Here is a 22,182-nt window from a genome sequence, read left to right as displayed (position 1 = left end):
AAGGTAAAACTCAAAAAGTAAATAGTGGCAGTTGTTATCTCTCGCCTCTCATGCATCTTCAGCATATATCGACACATGTAGATCTTGGATGTTGTGCGCTGGGGCTGCTGCATTAGATGTCGAGCTCTTCTGACTGCCTGTAGGTGCCTCAGGTAGGAAAAGGCATCTCTCTCTGTGCATGGCTTTCTGACAGCTCAAGAGAGTGCACCGTCAGGGAATGCGTTTCGCTTTTTGTTCCCTTTTCTTACTTAACACAGAAATTTGTCCGTCGCTGCATTCAAGATGCCACTGAAGTTTGCCGCCAATATCTCGACCATGTTTCGATACGAACCTGATATGTTGGCTCGCATCCGGGTAGCCAAAGAGAAGGGATTCAAGGCCGTTGAGTGTCAGTTTCCCTACAAGTTCAAGTTTCGAGAGCTCTCCCAGAAAACAGTCGAGTGCGGTATACCGCACGTGCTGATCAACTCGTATCCAGGTGAGCGACACTAACGTAAATGTAATCACCCGAAGTTAGATCACCCGCGGTCACTGATTGCGCTTGTGCGACTTTTAGGCACCATTGAGCGAGGCGAGCTGGGCTGCGCTGCCATACCAGGACGCGAATCCGAATTTCTGTACACCTTGGAGACTTCAATAAAGTATGCCAAGGCCTTGCAGTGCAAAAAGTATGCTTCTTTTGCTCACATGCACCTCGTTGACCTTTCTTTTTAAAAAGGGCGTTTGCTTACTCACCTGTGGTTCTTCCACAGAATACACGTTATGGCAGGGATTACAGGACCCGAGCCAGACGCTGTTATGGAGGCACTATATGTGAAGAATTTGTTGAGGGCAGCTCATTTGTTTGAAAAGGTAATGGTACTGTATGTTGTTGTATGTCTTCTTCTGTAATACCTGCACTGTTGTTTTTTAGGAGGGAATAGTAGGCGTCATAGAGCCCCTGTGCAAGGAAGTCAAACCGGGATACTTTCTGAGTAGTTACGAACAAGGTAACTCATGGGCCATGGTTAATAATTTTTATTTCGCCTCGTGAATTGTGTGCATGCAGAATTGGTTATGCCTAAAATCGTGTTTGTGCATTCCAGCGGCAGGTTACATCAAGAAAATAAACCACAAAAACATACGACTACTCATGGTAATCACAACTTTCAATTACTTTTTTTTGGAGATGGCTTACGTGATGTGCTGAATGTAAGAACATTTTTTACAGGACGTGTTTCATCTTCAAATGACTTCGGGAAATCTGACGAACACTATCACAACTCTTTTTCCATTTGTAGGTGAGTGAAGTTATTGCTCTTAATGAAAAACGCTTCCACATTCTTCACTCCGCAGTGACGAACTGGAAGCAACAGTTGCGCCTCATCCCCCCCCCCCCCCCTCTCCTGTAGAGAGTGAGCAGAATGGAAGGATGTTAACTGTAGCATCCATGGCCAGATGGATTACGTGAGCACAGTTACGACAGCGGCACCACATGACCTGGAGAATACTCTCTCTGCATTGACAGCAGTGCAGTGGTTTAGTGCATGCTGCCTGGTAGCTAATCAAACATTCCCTTGAAGCCCTTCAGTGTGTTGCCTCCTGAGGCCTGAATATATACTAAATATTTTTTCTCCTTTAAAGAGCACATACAGATTTCTCAGGCACCATACAGGACTGAACCTGGTGCACCTGGTGAGATAGATTACAAGTACATACTGAAGGTCATTGAAAAATTGGGTTATACCGACTGGATAGGCCTTGAGTTCACGACACAAGGTAATGATTTTTGCTTTCACTAAAGTTATGTTGTTGGTCTAGGGTGCTGCATATTTCCGTATGCAAATTTGGTTATTCTTTGTTCACAGATGAGACTGCTGACGGCCTTTATTTTTTATCGGAATATGGATACAGCCTGTAAAGACTGCCAGGGGCATTGTATATTGTTGTAAATATTTGGCCATGATAAAATGTATTTCTCTGTCAAAATAAAAATGCTAATTTTTTTTTACATAAGCACTATGGGTATGGAAACCTTTTGTATGGTGATGATGAAAACACCACTCTACTATATTGAACACACATGCACATACGTGCATGCACACACAAGTAAACAAAGGAGGAAGCACAGGCTCCATGAGCCTTTTTTTTCTATGAAATTTTGATGTGCAATGGGCAGATGTGTGGGCACAAAGGAATGGAATTCAGTTTTGCAAAGAAACTAGCTTTCTGGGAAAAAAAATCGTGTATTGCAAGAGATGGAAAACACTGGTTTTGCAATTTTGCACATGCAAGTTTGTTTGGATCTGTGCTGAACAAAACAAAATTTTGTGGAACTGATTCTTTTTGTTTACTAATTATAAAATTATAGGCAAAATGCTAGAGGCCCATGTACTGTGTGATGTCAGTGCACGTTAAAGAACTCCAGATGGTTGAAATTATCTGAAGCCCTCTACTGTGGTGTCCCTCATAGCCCCAGTCATTTTTGGACATTAAACCCCATAAAACAAAGCAATTATATTACAGCTTTTCATTGGAAACTGTGGAAAAAGCTTTTTTGGATTATGCAATTTCTAGAAAACAAATCTATATGTGTTTATAAAGTTATGTCGTTATGTGTTCTAAGAAACACACTTTTCTGGAAAATGTGACAAAAAGGAGAGAACTTGAGGGTGGAATTTTTCCTTGGTGTCCATTGGTCCTTCCTGCTACCAAGAGGCAAAATTTGGGCTTGTAGATGGGTAAGATTTTTAGTTGCGGATCGAAATCTTCTAGAATTTAAGAATTGCAAAAAATGGGAAACCGATTAAAAAAATATCGCCTGTTTTTCTTGAAATTTCACTGAAAGTCTATTACATTGCTGTTGAACAACAGTGCTTAATGCAAGCCATATTTTGTTTGGTTACCACTTATTTCTTTGTTTATTATACCTTCGAAAATTCATGGTACATTTATTCCCGTGGAGGAATTTTAGCAGGGTGGGAATAAATTGAAGAAACAAATGGCTGAGTGCACGAAAACAGTGGCAAGTTTCAACATCATGCAGTCAAGAAAAAAAGCAACAAGCACACTAAGACACATCGAACCAAGAACACTGCAGGTAGGTATAAGGCACAGTAAAGACTAGAAAAAAGAAAATCTACAAATCACCTTAAAATAATTTCAGGAATGGCTGTAATACTTCATTATTTGTAAGTATGTTCCAATGAGTAGCCATTCACATTACTCACATTAGATCAGTAATCATTATGGCACCACTTTCTCTTTCACTCCCACCTTCCTTCCCTTACAGCATGATTATGTGTGACAATTACTCTGTCATTTTCTTTCCTACAAAAAAAAGTCATTTCATTAGGGATAGGAGATGCAATAGGAATAATTAGTTTTGGGGGAAAGGAAATGGGGCAGTATCTGTCTCAAGGGCTGTAAGGGAAGGGATAAAGGAAGGAGTGAAAGAAGAAAGGAAGAAAGAGGTGCGGTAGCGGAGGGCTCTGGAATAGTTTCGACCACCTGGGGATCATCACACAAATTGAATTAAAAATGCGAAATATAGAACCCAAATACACAGTGTAGCTAAGTACCCACCAGTTATCCAAAGGGTACAAGCTTTCCCTCACCCAGTGCTCTTGCTTCTTTGGGCTGAAATGCTTGGAAAATGGATCTCAACCCCAACTTGTGTAAAGAAAAATACCTTGTGCCATGGCACTTTTTTGGCAAAGCTGCTTTTGCGCCATTAAAATTCAACATCATAATTTGACTGGAGTACTGAGCACGAAAACCTGACGGCAACTTGAGGTCGAATGAGATGTAAAGCAGCTCTGACTTCTTTATTGTTAGTAAAATGACTTCAAAGGAAGGCCACAGAATTACTTCCTATGACTACACGATCTATCCAAGCAGGATCAATGCATCATTGCGGGATCAATGCTCCGACTTGTAGAGGCAAGTCGGAGGCTATTATGCATAGTATTTTTGGACAGTAAGGGGGCATTCGACAATATGAATCAGGAAAAACTTTGGGGCCAGGTGAAGGGATACGGTTTAGATGGAAATCTGGTGTTTATACAACGTCTATATACAGATAATGAGGTTGTGGTAACTTCGGAGGAAGAAACTACAAAACCAGCTAAAATAAAAAGTGGGCTAAAAGAGGTCCATCCACTGTCGCCCCTGTTTTTCATGATATACATGAGTCAAATGGAAAAGAAGTTCGAAGCGAGTAGCGAGGTAGGAGTCGACGTGTGTTATATGCAAGGAGGCCAGAAAGCAAATCAGTTTTTAACAGGACTGATACATATGTGGATGACATTGTACTGCTAGCAGAGAAATGGGATAGGTTGTAGGAAGTAAAGATATTTGGGGGGGGGGGGGGGGGTGCGGAAAGTTGTGGCTATGGTTGAATAGAGATAAGCCTGGGATAATAGTATAACAGATCCACTAGACATACAAGGCAGTAAGATTGACCAAGTGGAGAACTATAAGTAACTATAAGTAGGTATAAGAACTATAAGTAGGTCATTGTTAGAGGTGTATGGAAAAGAATTATGGCACCAGGCTTCACTTTCGGTAATGCAGTTCTGTGCATGAAATCAGAAGTGCGGTTAAGCCTAGAAATCAGACAAAGTAGTGTAGGGAGGGTGGCCTTGGGTGCACATTGGAGCACTCCGATTGAGGGAGTCCAGGGCGACATGGGCTGCCCGTCCGAGGTTAGTGAGGATATTAGCAAATTAAGATGTGATCAGAGACTGCCGGAAATGGAGGAAAGAGTGTGGGCAAAAAGAGTGCACAAGTATCTATACATGAAAAGCAGCGGTACAAAACGGTCAGAGTGCGAAAGCCAGGAACAGGTGAGGGATGGGTCTCAGCAAAATACTGTTGTGGAAAAGGCGATAAAAGAGAAAGAAAGATGTAGAAGGAAAGACTGCAAGAAAAATAAGCGCTAGGGCGGAAATAAGAAGCATTTATTTGATAACTCGCGGGGCAGTTCATTGCTTTTCGAAGCTAGGACAATAGGTTGTAAGATCGAAAACGTACAGGGCTAAATCGTTAAATTTGAAATGCGTATATTATGCGCCGCCTGTAGAACTGAAATGATATTACACTTTGTTTTGAAGTGCACAAAGCCTACGTTACAAAGTTGCAGAAAACTTAGTGGCGCTGGGATCTACTGGGGAGCTTGGGGAGAACTGGGGGTAGGGAGTACGTACGTACGAATGTATCAGAAAAGCGCTGCTTTAGAAAGAGGTTAGAAGATTGGTAGAGGAAGTCAAGGGACGAGCGAATTTGCGAAAAAGATGGTCGGATTTCTTGGAAAGAGAAAGACTAAACTGAAGGGAGAAAATTTAACGGGGGAGGATTCGTAGACTAGGTGGCGCAAGCTGCCGCCGGCACAAAGGGTAAAAAGCGGTAAAATCATTATCATCCATCCATTCGCTCAGCGGCTGTTCGCGCTCAGATCATTCCTCCATGGCTCAGATGCTGGCCTGTTCGATTTGCGGTTTAAATCGTTTAAATATCTGGGTACCGGCTTGTAGATAACTTAGCGCATGCAAAGTCTTTTGTACCGCAGTCTTGTAATTCTGTTTTATTCGCTGGCTGATGGTTATTTTCCAGCCTCTTACTCCCGAGTTTAACGCGTTGACTCTATGGAAAACCCGTGTGTACAAATTTCGCCCGTTGCGATCAATGGTACCATCACCGTCGAGTATCTTCTAAACAACGGCGCGCCAGCGCGCAAAGTGACCCATCAGAACGCCGAGGGAACGCTTTACAGGAATGAATTTCGGGACATTCTACTCAGGGCTCACTTGGGTCCCCGCACCGTGGTGTACTCCCTACAGAATGCCGTTGTTCACAAGAAGTTCGCGCGGGAAGGCAAGATATCGGTCGCCCTCAGGGAAGAGAAAGTGCATCTCTATTTCTCGAATTGTCCTCCCGGCAAGTTGTGTGCGTTTGTCAAGTTCCTGGAAGCGAAAAAAGCGACGCAGGGGCCAGCCGCGTCTGCCCGCGAGCGCCTCAAATCCGACAAACCTAAAGCAATTCAGAAAATCAGCCCGCTAATGCTGCGTGATGCTAACGGGACCCAGTCGAAAGGTTTAAAGAGGCCTCTTCAAAATGACGAACAGACCACACCCACGGGAAAGAGGAGTCGGCCTATGGACGCCAGCAGTGTTAAGGTGAAGCGCAAAAAAATTTGCCTCGTAGTAATGCACTAGTTTTTTCCCCATAACCGCAACTATGTTTTACTGAGATTCTCGCTTATCTCGGTAATTTGCTGAATTAATGAAAAGTTCACCAAGGTGGTGTGCGTCGAAAAAATGCGTAGTTAGCAGCTGGCTTTCTCTTCGGCATATCCGAAAGGCAATCTAAATGCATATAATCTGTTGGGCCTCTGCGAGCTTCGCCTGTAAGGAAGATTGTAGGATGGAAATTAATCTAAGAAAGAGAAGCAACTTTTCTGAGCATATATAAAGAAGCATTCTGTATAATATTGCTTCATTCTTTGTGCAATCGTCAGTGATAATAAGCTTCAACATGCAAAAAAGGCCATAAAGTTCAAGGAATTTACATCATCATTTCACAGCAGCTGGAAGGCTAAGCTTTCGCGAAAGAAGTTCAGACTAGTCAACGGTACAAGGTTGGCCTCTTTATTCTGTGTGGCACTATTTCCTTGCCAGCTATCTGTCTTAGTTTCTCCTCAGCACCTAATTTCTTTAAATACATCTTATATACTGACCTTCAGTTCTCCATCTAACGTACTTGAGCGTGGATGTTATAACAAGCCTCATCTTTTCGCTTGTTCATTGCGAATTGAAACGAGATCTGCCACAGAAGTGCTATTTTTTATTTGTCTAGTTCTTTCACAGACTGACCTGCATATTATTGTGCATGTATTCTGTTGAGGCTGCACTGTGTTTGGAGGAGTGCTGATGTTAGCACTATAAACGTTTTGTATAAAAAAAAATGATGCAAGTTGTTTACACCCAGAATTGCACTTGGATTAAGTGCGCTGCAAATTACATTAGCTTTAGGACGTCAACCAAATTGCGCTCTCTGAGCATTTGCCTTCAGTACACTTTTTTTTTTTAAGCGAAATTTATTGCCCCAGGGCATCAATGATGGATGAAGGTGTGATGAATGATATAGTAGAGATTAAATGAATGGAAATGGGTTAGCTGATTTGATGAAGTCCAGTAGAGAACGATGGTACGGTCCCTGCGTCCAGGCAATGTATGAAGAAGGGTTGCTTGGTGAAAGACCTGCTACCATCAGGTGCCAGATCCTTGTAGGCTTGAGAGCTGGGCAGTCCCACAGTAAGTGATGAATGTCGGCCTCAATGTCCTCGTGTTTACATATCAGACATCCTGGCCGAGGAAACAATTCTCAGTACTGAGGCCACTTCCGAGTGATGGCTGGTGTGAGGGTAACCCCGACCCGGATCCTCCTAAGCGCTAAGCGCAACCTCCTCTGCACGTGTAAGACCGCGGGGGAGGGTTGCCGCACACGGAGGGATGAGAGCACGTGTGCGGCGCCGGAGGAGTTCCTTTCTTGATGAAAGGAGGGTAAAATTGTCCAAATGAAGGAGCCGAGGCGGTGATGAGTTTGGATTCGCAAAACGGGTCGCTAAATCTGCCTGGTTTTGATAGGTCAGCACCTTCAGTACACTTCCCTAATGTTGGAGACTCTTGACTGGTCGCATCATTGCTGAACCTGCGATAACTGCATGCTGCACACATTCTCTGCCATTGCTTGCAGCCTGGGAGAAGTCTCAATCCTGTGCAGCTAACGTTGGAACAGAAAACTGTCCTCAGTGCTGTCCTGGCCGGACGGAGCGTTTTCTTTACTGGTGGTGCTGGTACAGGGAAATCGTACCTGTTGAAGCACATTCTGTCATTGCTGCCCCCGCAAGACGCCTTTGCCACGGCTACGACTGGCATCGCGGCTGCTCAGATCAGTGGGACCACGCTGCACGCATTTGCAGGTGACCTGACCTTTGTGCTAGCTTGTGACTGTCACTGTCAACTTTGATGACCTGAAAAAAAAAAAAAAAAACTGATGTGTGCAGTTGCATAATGGTGCCATGGATTACTGTGGTGGCCCTAGGTTCTTTGTACAAGTCTGCAATTGGTTCAATAGCAGGTCACCAATTTAGTATTACATAGGCTAGTCACTTGGCTTGCCAATGTTGCTTGAGGTTGTAGATCTCACTGCACTAATCATGTACACTGCTGAAGTCTGCGTCATATACCAACATGTCACCTATCCTGCAGGCAATACTGCAGCATGCCTTGCGTAACGCTGACATCTGACATTTTTCCTGTGTAGGAATGACATCTGACAATTTAGTTTCAGTTTTGGCTTCAACAGCCAAGCAATAGCGATGATGTCAAAGGCCTGTTTAGGTCATATGAGGCATGAAGAAAACTGCAGTATGGTTGCTGATTCTTCACTCATTTTGAGTCTGGCTCTTGGGGCAGGCTGGCTGTAGCATTGTAGTGAATTAAAACGACGAAGCAATGATTATGTTTTTTTTTCATGCGTCGCGTGACCTTTATTAACCTTTTGCTTAATCCCTGTTTAATTTCGGTTGCAGAGGTCATGTGCTGTTTTGAAAAGAATAAAGACATCATTTGCCTATTTATATTTTCTGTAATTATTTTTTAACTTTGAACAGCAGTGCTCAGTTTGCTATTTGAAGCCATTTATTCTCCATATTCGTATTTGATTCATATCTTAGTATTTGCACACCCCCTAGATAAAGTGTTCAAAGGGTGCAGAGAACAATGCTATCAGATTGCTCTTCTGTGTAAAAATCAACTGGATGGCTTTTGTGGCTGTGTTGATGTTTGTTTGGTAGTAGAAGATGTGTTGATTACTGGTAAAATGAGATTGAAAAATGGTACGAGCATTTTTTCTCTGCTACTGAATTCATAGTTGTTGTGACATCAGTGATGAAAAGGACTTTGTGACCACCACTTGTGAATGGTAGTGTGGCCTAGCCTCAGAGATCTGCAACCAAAAATCAGCACTGACTTAACAGCAGTTGTTCTAATGGAAACCCCCAGTAGAAGCGACACTTTGATTTCATTTTTGGGCTTTTCTAGCTAACTGAGGCCCCATTTTTAATGAAGTCATTATACCATTGTCGTTATACCAAGATAATCGGTTGATGGTGGTATGTGCGGTTTAACACCCCGAAGCGACATATGGACTATAAGGGGCACTGTTGTTGAGGCGCTGGATTAATTTATGCCACGTGAGGTTTTTTTAAAGTGACACTGAGGGCTCCAGTAAATTTTTTACCAAAAATTTATTTTCTGGCTCTTTCTGGGTATGTCAGTGTTTCTCCGGCTGCAAAAAGCCCATTTGTGGGTGAGAAAATTTAATGAAAAAATTTTTACGCCACTCGATTCAAACTTGCGACACCCACATTGAGAAGAAATGCTATTGTTTTGAAGTATTTTGCAGTGTAGCATAGCTTCTATGATTTTTACTAAAAATTTTGCCTCGACGCACGTCACTTACTTGCGAAATCCCCCGATGATGGCGACACCTGTATATAGTTTTTTCTGTCTTTTCTTGGTAGTAAAAGCTTTATTTGCAGTGAGAATGGTCTCTTTGTCATTAGAATACCGTAACCTATCAATACGCACAAACTTCAATTTGCCTTCAGTGCATCAGTGTCCCTTTAATGTGCGATGACATCGCACAGCGCGTGGGCATTTTTGCATTTAACCTGCATCGAAATGCAGCCTCTGTGGCCGCGTTCGAATCCGTGACCTTGCAGGTAATCAGCTGTTATAGACCAACTTTAATAATTTGTTGTCAGTGTTCCTTGAACGGTGTGGATAAGCACATGACTAGAGTCAGCGGCCAGTTGAGGCAAAGTCAGTGCCATGTTTACCACTCCTGTGGTGTGGCTTTTGGAGCACCAGTGTTATTTATCCCTGACCCATTGTGCACTGTGTCGTGCGCTCTTTGAGCAGGTGTCGGGACAGGCACTGCGACGGTGGAGGCGATGGTGCAGCGAGCGATGCGGCCGCCCTGGGTGAACCACTGGCGGCGCTGCAAGGTGTTGGTGGTGGATGAGGTGTCCATGCTGGACGGCCGCCTCTTCCACAAGCTGGAGCGAGTGGCAAGGCTGGTGCGCCGTAGTGACCGCCCGTTTGGCGGCATCCAACTGGTGCTCTGCGGTGACTTTCTGCAGCTGCCGCCGGTGTCTCGCAAGGATGAGCCATCACCAGTTTATTGTTTCCAGGTATGGCAATCCTCTTGATTTGCTGGCTTCCCAGATATGTACGTAGGGATTAATGAAACAAAAAGTCAAGAAACTGCTTAAATGAACTTCTCACAAGTGATGACGCTGCTGTTGCAGAGTCATGCTCTTGCACAGTTATGATCTTGCGTAGTTATGTTGCTGAGAGAGAAAGAGGGAGAGTTGCAGAGAAAGGTAGTATTATAAAAAAACATCAATTCACCACTGAGTTTATGTTTACCCTTGTTGGAAAAGCTCAAAATATCAGTGTGTCTGTGTATTTAACATGGTTCCTTCTGAAGAGTCTGCTTCGTAGCGCTTTTTATTGTGACAGCTGCTAACCGCCCATTGGGTTTCGCGTTGTACTAGCTGTAGTGCTTAATCAGAGTGTGGTTACCAGGGAATGAGGATGGCTACCATGGAAGGAGGACGGTATGGTGAGAGCGTTGGAACGTGTAACCCTCTGGGTGGTAACTGTGTGAGGAGGAGGGTATGGCGAGAGTGGAGCAACCTGCAACCGGAGGGGACTGCCATGAGGACCGCCCAGACCTCGGAATGAGGAGGCTGTTGCGAGAGCGTAGGGAAGCGTAACCAAAGGGTGGTCACCTAGTTAACCATCCTGGGGTGGTTGCCATGGAAGGAATGCATAACTGGAGCGTAGCTGCCACGCGAACTTATTGGGGGTTGGGGAGTGCATGCAAGAGTGGAGGTATCCGGAACCAGAGGCTGCCTGTCATGGGAAGAGGAGGCTGCAGTGAGAGCTTAGCAATGTCTCAATGGAGGGTGGTAACCGTGGAAGGAGGAGGGTATGGCGAAGAGCATAAGAGTGTGCAACCGGGGGATGGTTGCCACGAGAAGAACCTTAAGAGTGGTTACCATGTCAAGAAGAGGGAGAGAGTAGGGCTAGAGCGGATGATTATGGCACGTGCTGTCTGCAGCAGCCAGAGGAGTGGACCAGCAGTGATATTGACACGCACTCGGAATGGCAGACTAGAGAGGAGTGCCAGTTGAAGAACAAGTGTGTGTGAAAAACTAAAAACACTGCTGTATAGGTATGCATATATATGTTGTGGGTTTCTCAGTAGGCACAGGCCACTACCCACCGCGGGTTCGAGCTTCGCGCGAGCCAAGGGCCCCGATCAGCCGTCACCACACGCACCCTGGGGCACCGCTGCGGCGGCGTTCAACCTCTGCAGAGAGGAGAGCGGCTCTCCGCAAGAAACAGGCCTCCAAGTTCACAAAGGAGACGTTTATTGACGCCGTCCTCCAGCGGTACCTACAAACACTCAACAGTCACCCCGTCCCGGGGCGTGCTCAGAGCAAGGCTTTGGTGCGCGCTAGGGGCAACAAGAGAAATGCGCGCCGCTAGCACGCCGCTGCAGGAAATTGTCCCCGCGGCAGTGCTGTGATCTCTCTCGTGTCGGCCGTTGGGCCGTTTGCGAGAGAGAGAGTGGGCAGTCAACGCAAGGTGCGCCTTTCAGAGGTCGTTGGACCCCTGGACAGGCTCGAGCCGCGGCGGATCGAGGACCCACGCTGGCGAGCTCGAGTATGAACTGGTCCGAACGGCAGAGGCCGGCCCGGACGACCAGTAACGTACGCACCTTACGCTGTCTCGGAGGGGTCTCTCTCTCTGGGCCCCGCTCGGAAGGTCGCGCGACCACCCCAAACGGGTCCCGAATTCCCGCCAAAAGTCACCAGTGGCAAAGGCCCTTGGGAAGCCGGGGGCGGAGCTGCGGCCGAATGACAGCGATTAGCCACCAGCCGTCTCTCCGCCGCCCGAGGCGAGAGAAAGGGAAAGAGAGCGACGCGGGATGCCGCGCAGACGCCACGGCGGGAATCTAGCAGGCTTCCCACAATGTATATGCGCCTGAAAGACGCGGGTTCAATCCCGGCCGCGGCGGTTGAATTTCGATGGAGGCGAAATTCTAGAGGCCCATGTACTGTGCGATGTGAGTGCGCGTTAAAGAACCCCAGGTGGCCGAAATTTCCGGATCCCTTCACTACGGCGTCTCTCATAGCCTGAGTCGCTTTGGGACGTTAAGCCCCGATAAACCATAAACCGTATATGTATTTGCAACTGTCAAGCTCTTTACCTCGATATATTGTAAAATGAAAATGCCTCAACAGCTGCTGCTGAATCTTGCGTTACACAGGGGCAACCGTCCTATGGGTTTTTAGGTTGGAAGCACAATTAAGGAAAAAAAACAGTCTAGGCATATTTGATTGGACTGTATGCTTAAAAGTCATAGAAATGAAACATATAATTATTCATTGAGCTGTCTTCTTTTGTCTGTTTGACACATCCCTTTTTGTACTATAAAGAATGGGCAGCAGGTGCTTTATGTGCAAGTAAATTTCGTGGCCTCCTTTGCATAAAGAAAGCTGCAACTGCTCCTTGAGCTAGGAGCTTCCGCGTGCTAAGCTGCCACAGGACATGACTTCAGAGGACCGTACTCTGAAATCAGTCTGCTCTAACATCTTTTGGCTTCAACATAAATCAACCTGTGTTGCATTGTGTTACAAAAGTGTAAATTGCCTCGGGAAAAATGCAGCAGATGTGCTATGCTTGATATTAGAAGATATCTGTCGAACTTGTGCATGCAGTACCATAAGCTTATTGAAGCATCTGAACATGTCAGTTGAATGCACCCATCTAGTGGAGATAGGGTTGTTTTTATGCATGTAAACGTGCGATCCAGAGGGGGCCTTTTTGCACTGAAACCCGCAGACAGCAGCATGGCGCCAGTGCGTCCACGTCACCCTGGAGTTGAGGCAGGTGTACAGGCAGAGGGATCCCAGGTTCATCTCACTTCTGCAGCAGGTGCGGATGGGTTCTTGCCCTGAATGGGTCGAGGAAGTGCTGAAGAGTACGGCCAGCCGTCGTCTAGACACAGGTGCGCTTGCTTTGGTTTTCCAGATAACAGCGCTGCAAGAAAAAAAAAAGAAATAACAAGGACAGTGTTGGGAGTTTCTTTAGCTTCGACCAGTTTCTGGGCCGATTTTCCTCTGAAACGGGAATCAACTAGCCCTTCTTGCTGTTTTTGTTTGCCGCATCAAAACCTTTCCTTTCAGCCGTTACTTTGCTTTGCTACCTGTGCATGCTTCCAGCCTCATAACTTCCAAAGTAAATTGTCTTAGCACTGGTTACCAGGTGGTGTACAGGAATAGAGGTGTACAAGGGCTCGGTGGCCACCTCTGTGATATTGTTTTGCAGTGAAAACAGCACGTGCAAGAGACTGGCCGTGAAATTTACTAGGATGAAGCAGATATATTGACAACGGAAAAGAAAATATCAGCCCGCCGAAATCTCGAGTCACTAATCATCCAGACTATGCTGAACACAATAAGTAAGAATGATGTCACATTGCACCCTATCTGCGCAAAATGTCCAAGAATGATACTAACCGCTACAAAAAGCCCGGGACGTCCAGCTAGTTGCTCATTGTGAACAAGGGAGCCGTAGCGGTCCTGAAACGTCATTATTTGTGTTTGACCTTGGTCAGTGACCAGTGAATCTCATCAAGAGATTGTTTTGTGGTTGAAATCATTACTTCCGCTTTATAAATGAGTAATTTGCGATAAACTTCGGAAGTGCTCACTTATGATCCTAGCAGCCTTCTGCACCTGTTCGGAACGGCCCAAAGAGAACATTTTTTTCCCTGAAGTGTAATCAGTGAAAGCAGACAGTAGGCTTTGCTTTGCAACCAGAGATAACAGGAAAAAATTTGTGAATACCTAACTTAATCTTGGGAAAGTGTAATGTGATAGTGCCAAAGAGTTCCTTAGGTTCTAGAAACACATGATACGGCACGTGCTGACTTCTGGCACCACGCCAAGTGTGATGGAAATTGCCATGGCTCCGCCTTGGTCACGCAGTTGATGCCTCGCCAGCTGCAAGGCACTCTTTTATCTTGTCGAGACAGAGCTTCTCTGTGGCGTTGAGGTAGCATGCTGGGTTCCCGATATGATGTCGGAGGTTTCATTCCACCTCTTGACAGCTGAACTTCTGTAATGTGCAGGTAATTTACTTTTAATGGGGAGACAGCGCTGGGACATGATAGCAGTCTATATGAGGCCCTCAAGAACTTAGAAGGAGAAACCATTGATGCCCTTTTGGGTGTAATAAATGAGGCATGGCAAAGGGGGGAAATTGTGCTGAACTTTTAAGCACTTTGTCATGGTCCCAATTCTGAAGGCTGGGAAACCTCCCACCAGCATACAGTCATTATGACCTATCTCACTAACTCCCACAGTTTGCAGAATTTATGAGAAGTTGATTGCTGTGTGCTTGTCATGGTGGCTAGAGAGTGAGCAAAAATTCCAAGCACGACAAATTGGGTTCCGGCCTAAACTAGGCATGGAAACTGGTTTGGCTACACTGAATGAAGGGGTCATGCATGTGTTGCCTCATGGCCACCTTTTTTACGCACGATCGTCGTTATGTACTTGATGAAGGCACGTGACAACATGTCAAACCGCCAAGATCATGGAAGACATGGACATCCCCTTATATTAACAAAAGTTGTTTGTAACCTGCTTAACGACTGGTCATTCTTTGTCTACCTGAATGGAGAACAAATCCGTAATTACACCTCATATAATGGAATACCACAAGGTTTAGTTTTAGCCGCTTTACTATTTACTGTAGCTTCTATACCATTGGCATGAAAATTTATGCAAGTTCATGATCTACACAGATGATGTCACCATATGGTCCACTGGTAACCACTTGGAGGTGCGGAGTATTCAATTACAAGAGGTTTTAAATACGTCACAAGTGTACATCCACGAAGTAGGATTTGAACAGTCACCACAGTAGTCCAGCTACATTTAACATGGCAAACAAAGATGGAAGAAAGCAGTTGACAACTAAAAGAGTTGTGCTCAGAATTGGAAACCAGCCATTACAAGGAGTGGGCGACGAGCTGAGAGTCCTTGGGCTTGACATTCTTAAGTCTGTTAAATGAACACAATGGCTCCACAGAATGAAGAAGGCAGCAGTGGCTCCGTTACACTTGATCAAACGCACATCATCTAGAGGAGGAAGAGCCCAGACTAAGATGGCCAGATGTCTTATACGTTCAGTACTTCAACCCTGGTTAATATGCCGGGCTTAGTTTCATCAGTTGACCAGCCGACAGTCGGTGGCTCTGGAAAGAATAAATAGGAACGCAGTGTGCACCATCACAGCCCTTCCAAAGCTAATACCTATCCCAATTCTCGAGTAGTGTGCACAGCTCAATACATTGATTGAACTTGTTGAACAGCGAGAGGCAACAACATAATTAAAGAAGTATGTTGTGCCTGTCACAGCCGTTTTTAATGACTTGACAATGAAAACACTAAAAATGACAGATACCTGTCTGGGGATATACACAATAACTAGAAAGAACAGCTACTACTAGCCCGACACACACAGAGTTGTTCATACATCGGAAATGTGTCTCTAACCACCTGGACCCTCTTGTGATGGAGCTCTACGCTATCCATGATGCTATGGAGGTTATAAATAATTTGGTGTCTATAAGAGAAGCCCATATTTACGTAGACTCTTTAGCAGCTACTACTAGGCTATGGAAAAGAGTTACAAAGACACTGAACATCACTTAGGAGATACATGCTCTCGAGAGGAAAAAAAACGAAATGAATCCAGGCACATTAGACACAAGAAGATGTGCAGAGTGCTCACCAGAGGAGAGCAAATGCTCTTAAAACACCAAGCCTGTGTCATGAATGCCTTCCCTAACTAGCCTCCCTTTTGATCTCCGCTCTTCCTATCTTGCCGTACTCTTTACGGAGAAGTACACATGCCCTGATTCCCCTGTTCATTGATTCCCTCCCTCAGAACTTAATGAGATTAGAGAAGGTGTTCGTTACAATGATTAGGGCTTATATTACCCCGTTGGTAATGTACGATGGGCTTTCAAGAAGAAACAGTCCCGAGCGCATGTCCTAGATGTTTCACGCTTACCACTGATGTCGATGTTCGCCACCTGCTGTGGATGTGTCCTGGAACAAGGGCTTCAAGAGCAAGATGAGTATGGGTAGTTGGTCTAACGGCTACCAGGGAGGAAGAGCTTCATCCTGCGGCTGACGGACAACACTAAGAGTACAGAGCTTGCTCGGGTTTCTAGATGAAATTAGCTTTCACGACCTTCTATAGTATATTAACTGCCCCACCTTATGCCTCATGGCAAGTTTTCGAAATAAAAAAAATGTGGAAATGCCTTAATTAACCTTGTTTTTTAATTATAGTCATGACATATTGCGACCTCATAATCACAATATATGTAACCTTGAAGTGCGTGATGGTGTCATTATATATGGCATCCCACACCATGTGACAGCATCCCACACCATGACGCATCCCACACCATGTGACAGCATGGTGTCGCTCCCCTTGACGAATGACGTATGTACTTGTGACGTATGTGTGATGTCATAACCCTCTTGGCCAATCTGAATTATCATCACTTTGTCAGTTCCTGGGTTTTCTTTACAATGGGCATTAATAATTTTGATTCAAACACTTTGCTCCAAACCTGAGTAGAGGCAAGCAAAGAGAAAAACTGCCAAGGAGAACGTCCTGCTTGCAGGTTGCTCGAAGTCCCTGCTTCGGGTATGGGTATGTCTGTAGCAGCTGATGTATTCAACTGGAAGCAAGACTCGTCTTCAGCGCTGTTAGTTCTCATGACTGCCACTGGGGTCACCTTCCTTCGCCTGCTGGCATGTGCAGCCACGAAACTGATTCAGTTCCAATGACGTTGACTGAGAGTGGCTAATATTTCATTTTCGCAGAGCTTACTGATGCTCGTCTAACTGCTTATTTATTTATTTATTTACAAATACTGCAGGCCCTATTCGGGCCCAAGCAGGAGTGGGTACATACAACAACGTAAATTACCATTGCCAATTAGCAATTAAGAACACAATAAACATGTACATACATCTTTGTAACATGAGGCAGGGATGGTAGGAAACAGGTAGTTGCGAGTTGATGGGGCATCAGATCAAGTAGTACGGTTCAGAAGTTAGCCCCAACATGGGATGGGCGTGGTTGTTACAGGAACACTAAGAAGTGCCTCTGTCTGACAGAGGGCTTTGTTGTAGCGGTCATAGATGTAGTTTACAGCTACTGCTGTACATGTGCCTTTACAAACAGGTTTTGTGTTTAAATTGTGATTGCTTTATTGTTTCAGGTGACATACAGGCAACCCGGCTGAGCACACACACGGATGATGTTGAGTTCATGAATCAGAGGTGCTTCGAACAGCTGCCAAATTCACCTCGCGTCTTCAAGGCCATTGACTCGGAGGGGTCGTCAGCAGACTTGCTTGAGACCTGCGCACCTTCCGTCCTGGACCTGAAAGTGGGTGCACAAGTCATGTTGACCAAAAACACTCAAGTCAGAGCTGGGCTTGCCAATGGGTCGCGCGGAGTCGTCGTGGGGTTTGATTCTGCCTCTGGTGAGCTTTGACTTCTCTTTATGCTTGCTGTCCTTCATAGAAGACACTGGTCTTAGACCTGCTTTCCTTATTTTTAGTCCAATCATAATGAAAATGTATAGCCTTGCTCAGTTTCTTGTATTGATTTCAAATCTGAAATTACCTTTTCCCTAAATAAGATAGTTCTGAAGATATATTTTAATTAGTCATTCGTTAGTATCTTGATGCAAAAAAACTGTTCAATAAAAAATAACTTTCAATCCATGGCTACATAATATGGTGAGGAAAGAGTGCAATAATCAAAGCAGTTTTTTCATTTTACCCTCATTAGTAATTTTGCAGCACATGGAATAGCAACATTCAAGGTGTTAATATCGTGCATCGATGAACTTTGCAAAATAATAAATTTTTGAAGCGTCATTCAACAATTGTGCTTAGATAATTGCACACACTAAGCCTTCAGCTTCCCTTAGCAAACAGTATGACATGTCTCTTTGTCCTAGACAATGAGATACTACCAACATACTAAGACAGTCGGGTGTCCAAAACTTTCATGCCGTTAATTAAGTATTCTCCTCCTGCACAAATTCAGCCCACACGATCATCTTAATTCAATGTTATGATCAGAGTACAGATTTCCTGAAAGAAAAAAATTGGTAGACTTGGAGAATCATAGCTGTAGACTCCAGAAATGTAATTTTTACTAAATTGTTTTTTAAGGTAATTTTCTGGTCCTAAAGACCAGTGTCCCCCCTTAAATTCTCTGTAATGCTTGCTGTCCAACATCAGGGTGTGTCAAATTCTTTCATGTTGGAGTGTGCAGAGAATGCAATCACTCATTGCACAAAGCTGTAGAGGTGCAATGACAGATAACAAAGACTTAGTAGTTAAAGGGACTATGCAATGAATAAAAAGTCGCTTGTAAATGTTTTCAATGCTTAGAAATGATGCTAAGAAGCATTCGCACCAAGTGTGAGTCTTCGGAACTGAGCCGGCAATTTATTATGAATTTTTAAAAACCGTGTTTTTTAAAATTCGCGGGCCGATTGGTGGGCTTGTAGTGACCGATTTTGTAACTAAAATCGTGAAAAAAGACGTCACTCTATCCATGACGTCACCAGGCCACCCCACGCTGTCATTCGCTGGAGCCACGGCAGCCACGACGTCACGGGCACACTTCCGGTAGCCGTGAAAATCGTCTGCTCATGCCGCTGCGCGACCCTCTCCGGTAATTGCGAGCCAGCAGGGCATTGCCTTCACGCATATGGTTTCAATTTTGCTCTGCCGCCTCCTTCTGTCGGGAGATCTGGAGCCACTCGCAGTGGCTCGCCGAGTCGCTGCTGTCGTTGCTGGCGTTCAGCCGATATGACGTGAACGCATTGGGCTCGATGCCCATCGCGGCCGTAAGATTGAGCGGTCGTGCCTTGAGGTCTGGGTCCATTATTTGCTAACTACAACAGACGACAAGCAAAGAAACCCGACGCGCGCCGCAATCACGCCACCGACGCTGCTGCTGGGGTGCTAGGAGGGACAACCGGAAGTTTCAAAAGGAACGTCAGCAGATGGCGTATTCATGGGCCGGACCCAGTCCCAGAACTGTTTTCTTTATTTTTGTCTGGTGCCCCGCGTATACGAGTTGAGGGGGGAGAGGAGGAGCATAATTTTTAATCGTCTATATCTTCGCTGTTATTGATGCTAGCTTAAAAATTCTTGCACTGGGGTGACGAGTGATGAAATGCCTATCTCTTGTCAGCTTTACATAATCTCAATTAATTTATTGCATAGTCCCTTTAATGAGTTTACTAGGAAGTCTACAGGAGTACAGAACAGAAGCCATCATCTAATTTTTATGGTGGTGCATATGAATATTTTCAGTGCTCAGCCTGTGACCTGCATAGAAAAACGTACTACAACGTAAGCTTGTGAAGTAGTTTGGCTGTGGAGTTCTAAGGCTGGCGGAATTGCCCCGTGCCTCCACAATTGTTCGGCGCTGTTTATTGAGGGGAGTCGTGACAATGGCTGCAGCAGTGAAAAACAGTCTGTCGAGCGCAGGTCGAGCACAGAGGTGCACTGTAATGCCACTGAAGTGAGTGCTCATCTTGTTTTTGTAATACGAATACAAGATAACAAAAACAAGCCCTGTAAGAATGAGTGGTGTACAGAAGTGGTAATGTATTAACGGCAGCCAAATATAAACACATAGGTGAAGCATTGAAACAATAGTTTATTAATGGTAATTGATGTGCAGTAATTAACACACCAAAAATAGTAGAAATTAATGTAATTAGGTAACATCAAGATTATTAGTGGTGACATATGATTGTGACGTCATACCAAGTCACATGACAACGATGTAATGTGATGTTGCACCAAGTCACGTGAGAACAATGTAATATGATCAGGTACCCTCCCTCCCCATCCCCACCTCCTAATACATGTAGGTGTAGATGAAATCCCAGCGATGGCGTCACTGGCTGACCTCAAAGTGGCGGCAGTATTGCCGACTACATTCGCATCAAAATTTTGAGCAACCGTTCACCGTATAGCGTTCGGGGTGGTGTCACGGCATTTCCCTTTGTATACAGCTTACATATTTTAGTCAAGCTGGAGGCTAGCTTGTAACAGGAGTTCGGACCGATGACATATGCACCTCTAGTTGCATGCTTTAAGGCGCGGTTAAGTTGCCAACCAAGATGTCCAGATGTGAGAGCTACTGTGCCGTTTCCTTTCCCCAGGACACATGCTTTATTCCTCCATGTATGCAGATTTAAGTGCCCTCAGAATTTTTTTATGTGTATGTTTTTGTGGCTGTCTTCATTTCATTAATTTTGTTGCCAAGTGTTATCATGATAACATGGATTCTGATGCATGGCCTCTGTGCAAAGTTATGCAAAGCATTCTGACTGTAGGCTGGCCTACATTGCCCACAGGGCACCTCACCTATTCTCATATATTAGGCCCCTTTTAAAGGGCACTGAAGACAGCTACATGCAATTTTTGTTCTTAGTAGCAATCGTTTGTTTGTCTCTTTTCTGGATATGTTGATGTTTTTTTGACAGCACAAAACGCATTTATTGCTGAAAAAAATTGGATTTAAAAGAAGGACATGTTTTTTTCCCAACTGTTAGACTGAAAAAGACTTGATGATCATTGTTGGGTATTGAATGGTGGTGTATCCTAGCCTCGGAGGTTTGCGTCAAAACAAAAAAAAAACAATATTAAAGGGTTCCTGAAAAGGGTGTTCGAGGTTGTCTATAAAATGCTCGCATTATGTAGAGTACAGGCCAAAGAGCTTTCATGCCGCGTACAAGACCTCAAAAGAGAGCCGATAATTAACAATACAATTTTTAAAACTCGTGCTTCTGCACCTAGCGGCGACCTGCGGTGCTGGGCTTTCACCCGAATCTGCTCTCGTTACGTCATGTGGTGCTTGTTACATCAGGAGTGGACTGCTAGCATTGGTTCGCGTGCGTCGACAGCCGCTGGAGGAGTCGAGTGCGAGGGGCCGGCGGAGGAGCGCCGACATTTCAGCATGCAAAAAGTGATGAGGGGGTAGGGAAAGGCGCGAAGATGCGGAAATTCAAATTTTGACTACAGATAACTTAGCTTCCACAAAACGCATCCAAAAAATTCTTGCTGGAAGATATTTGTGAAGTGGTGTCTATTAGCATCCTAGGCACACTGCATCTTTGTTAAGGCCCCCTTTCACAGCCCCTTTAACGTCACAGCAGTTTGCTTGCAAAAACTGCTGGTGGTGGCAGTACCTGTATTTTATTTTCTGCAATTCTCTAGCTTTGAAGAGCTTAAGTGCAAGATGCTTCCTTGCCATTAGAATGCGGTAGTCTCTTCTTACAGGGGACCTTTAATCTGTCTTTCGTACCATCGTCAGTTTGAAGTGCGATGAGCCTGTCTTTTACTACTTCAGCAACTCAGCGGAGTTCTTGTGTCACATCCTTTGTTATGTGCAGGGGACCCCATCGTGCAGTTCATGAACTCATGCAAGCAGACCATCTCAAGGGAGCGCTGGGCCATCCGAACCGGCTCTGAAGGCAAGTGCCATGTGCGACGGCAGATCCCTTTGCGGCATGCGTGGGCCATGTCCATCCACAAGTCCCAGGGCCTGACACTTGACTTTGCTGAGCTGACGTTGGGCCGCGTTTTCGAGGTGGGACAGGCCTACGTTGCGCTTTCGAGGGTGGCCACCCTGGAAGGTCTGAGAGTGCTCGACTTCAAGAAGGAGTGTGTCCGTGCCGACCCTCGTGTGCTCTCCTTCTACGAGAACCTTGGTGCTTGCTGACCCTGAGAAGACACGCGAACTTCCAGAACACTTGCACAGTAAGTATCCATTCATTCTAAGCAAGGTGTTTTATGCACACATAGCATGCTGCTGTTGTTACTGCTAGATGTCGGCACTGTACACCTGCAGTTGGAAATTTGTGGCATGCAGGATTAGCGAAAAAAAAATTCATATCATTGCCGCCTTTGCACACAGCTTAGATTAGA

At 45.1% G+C, this 22,182-nt stretch overlaps 2 protein-coding genes across 7 annotated transcripts in view; both read left to right on the top strand.

Annotated features, from left to right (window-relative positions):
- On the top strand, window positions 1-1,995 carry LOC144111032 (putative hydroxypyruvate isomerase). The gene is made up of 9 exons (XM_077644126.1): window positions 1-152; window positions 258-478; window positions 557-668; window positions 753-852; window positions 914-989; window positions 1,086-1,135; window positions 1,211-1,280; window positions 1,624-1,758; window positions 1,848-1,995. The coding sequence occupies exons 2-9, from the start codon at window positions 283-285 to the stop codon at window positions 1,898-1,900; spliced, it is 792 nt and encodes a 263-aa protein (XP_077500252.1). The 5' UTR covers window positions 1-152; window positions 258-282; the 3' UTR covers window positions 1,901-1,995.
- Window positions 1,996-5,420: 3,425 nt separating this feature from the next.
- Window positions 5,421-22,182, top strand: part of LOC144109419 (ATP-dependent DNA helicase PIF1-like) — a 36,614-nt gene continuing 19,852 nt past the window's right edge. For 5 of the 6 annotated variants that reach the window (XR_013309588.1, XR_013309590.1, XR_013309589.1 and 2 more), the window contains exons 1-6: window positions 5,429-6,155; window positions 7,735-7,960; window positions 9,966-10,237; window positions 12,963-13,128; window positions 17,434-17,700; window positions 21,648-22,014. Coding sequence is in view for 1 of the 6 variants with exons in the window: in XM_077642206.1 (XP_077498332.1) it covers window positions 5,625-6,155; window positions 7,735-7,960; window positions 9,966-10,237; window positions 12,963-13,128; window positions 17,434-17,700; window positions 21,648-21,976 (1,791 nt within the window). In the remaining 5 variants the exon portion in view is untranslated. Of the gene's footprint in view, window positions 6,156-7,734; window positions 7,961-9,965; window positions 10,238-12,962; window positions 13,129-17,433; window positions 17,701-21,647; window positions 22,015-22,182 lie in introns of all 6 variants that reach the window. The other variant, XR_013309586.1, reaches the window with a different exon arrangement.

This window comes from Amblyomma americanum, chromosome 11 (assembly GCF_052857255.1).
Source record: "Amblyomma americanum isolate KBUSLIRL-KWMA chromosome 11, ASM5285725v1, whole genome shotgun sequence".
Lineage (NCBI taxonomy): Eukaryota > Metazoa > Arthropoda > Arachnida > Ixodida > Ixodidae > Amblyomma > Amblyomma americanum.
The sequence above is the reverse complement of the archived record's forward strand: the minus strand, read 5'-3'. Positions and strand labels throughout refer to the sequence as shown.

What these genes read in the sequence shown, in the direction of transcription:
- LOC144111032 (XM_077644126.1), top strand. Translation starts at nt 283, where the DNA reads ATGCCACTGAAGTTTGCCGCCAATATCTCGACCATGTTTCGATACGAA. An exon ending in TCTGAGTAGTTACGAACAAG is followed by an intron (nt 990 to 1,085) that starts GTAACTCATGGG and finishes TGTGCATTCCAG; the next exon opens with CGGCAGGTTACATCAAGAAA. An exon ending in CCTTGAGTTCACGACACAAG is followed by an intron (nt 1,759 to 1,847) that starts GTAATGATTTTT and finishes CTTTGTTCACAG; the next exon opens with ATGAGACTGCTGACGGCCTT.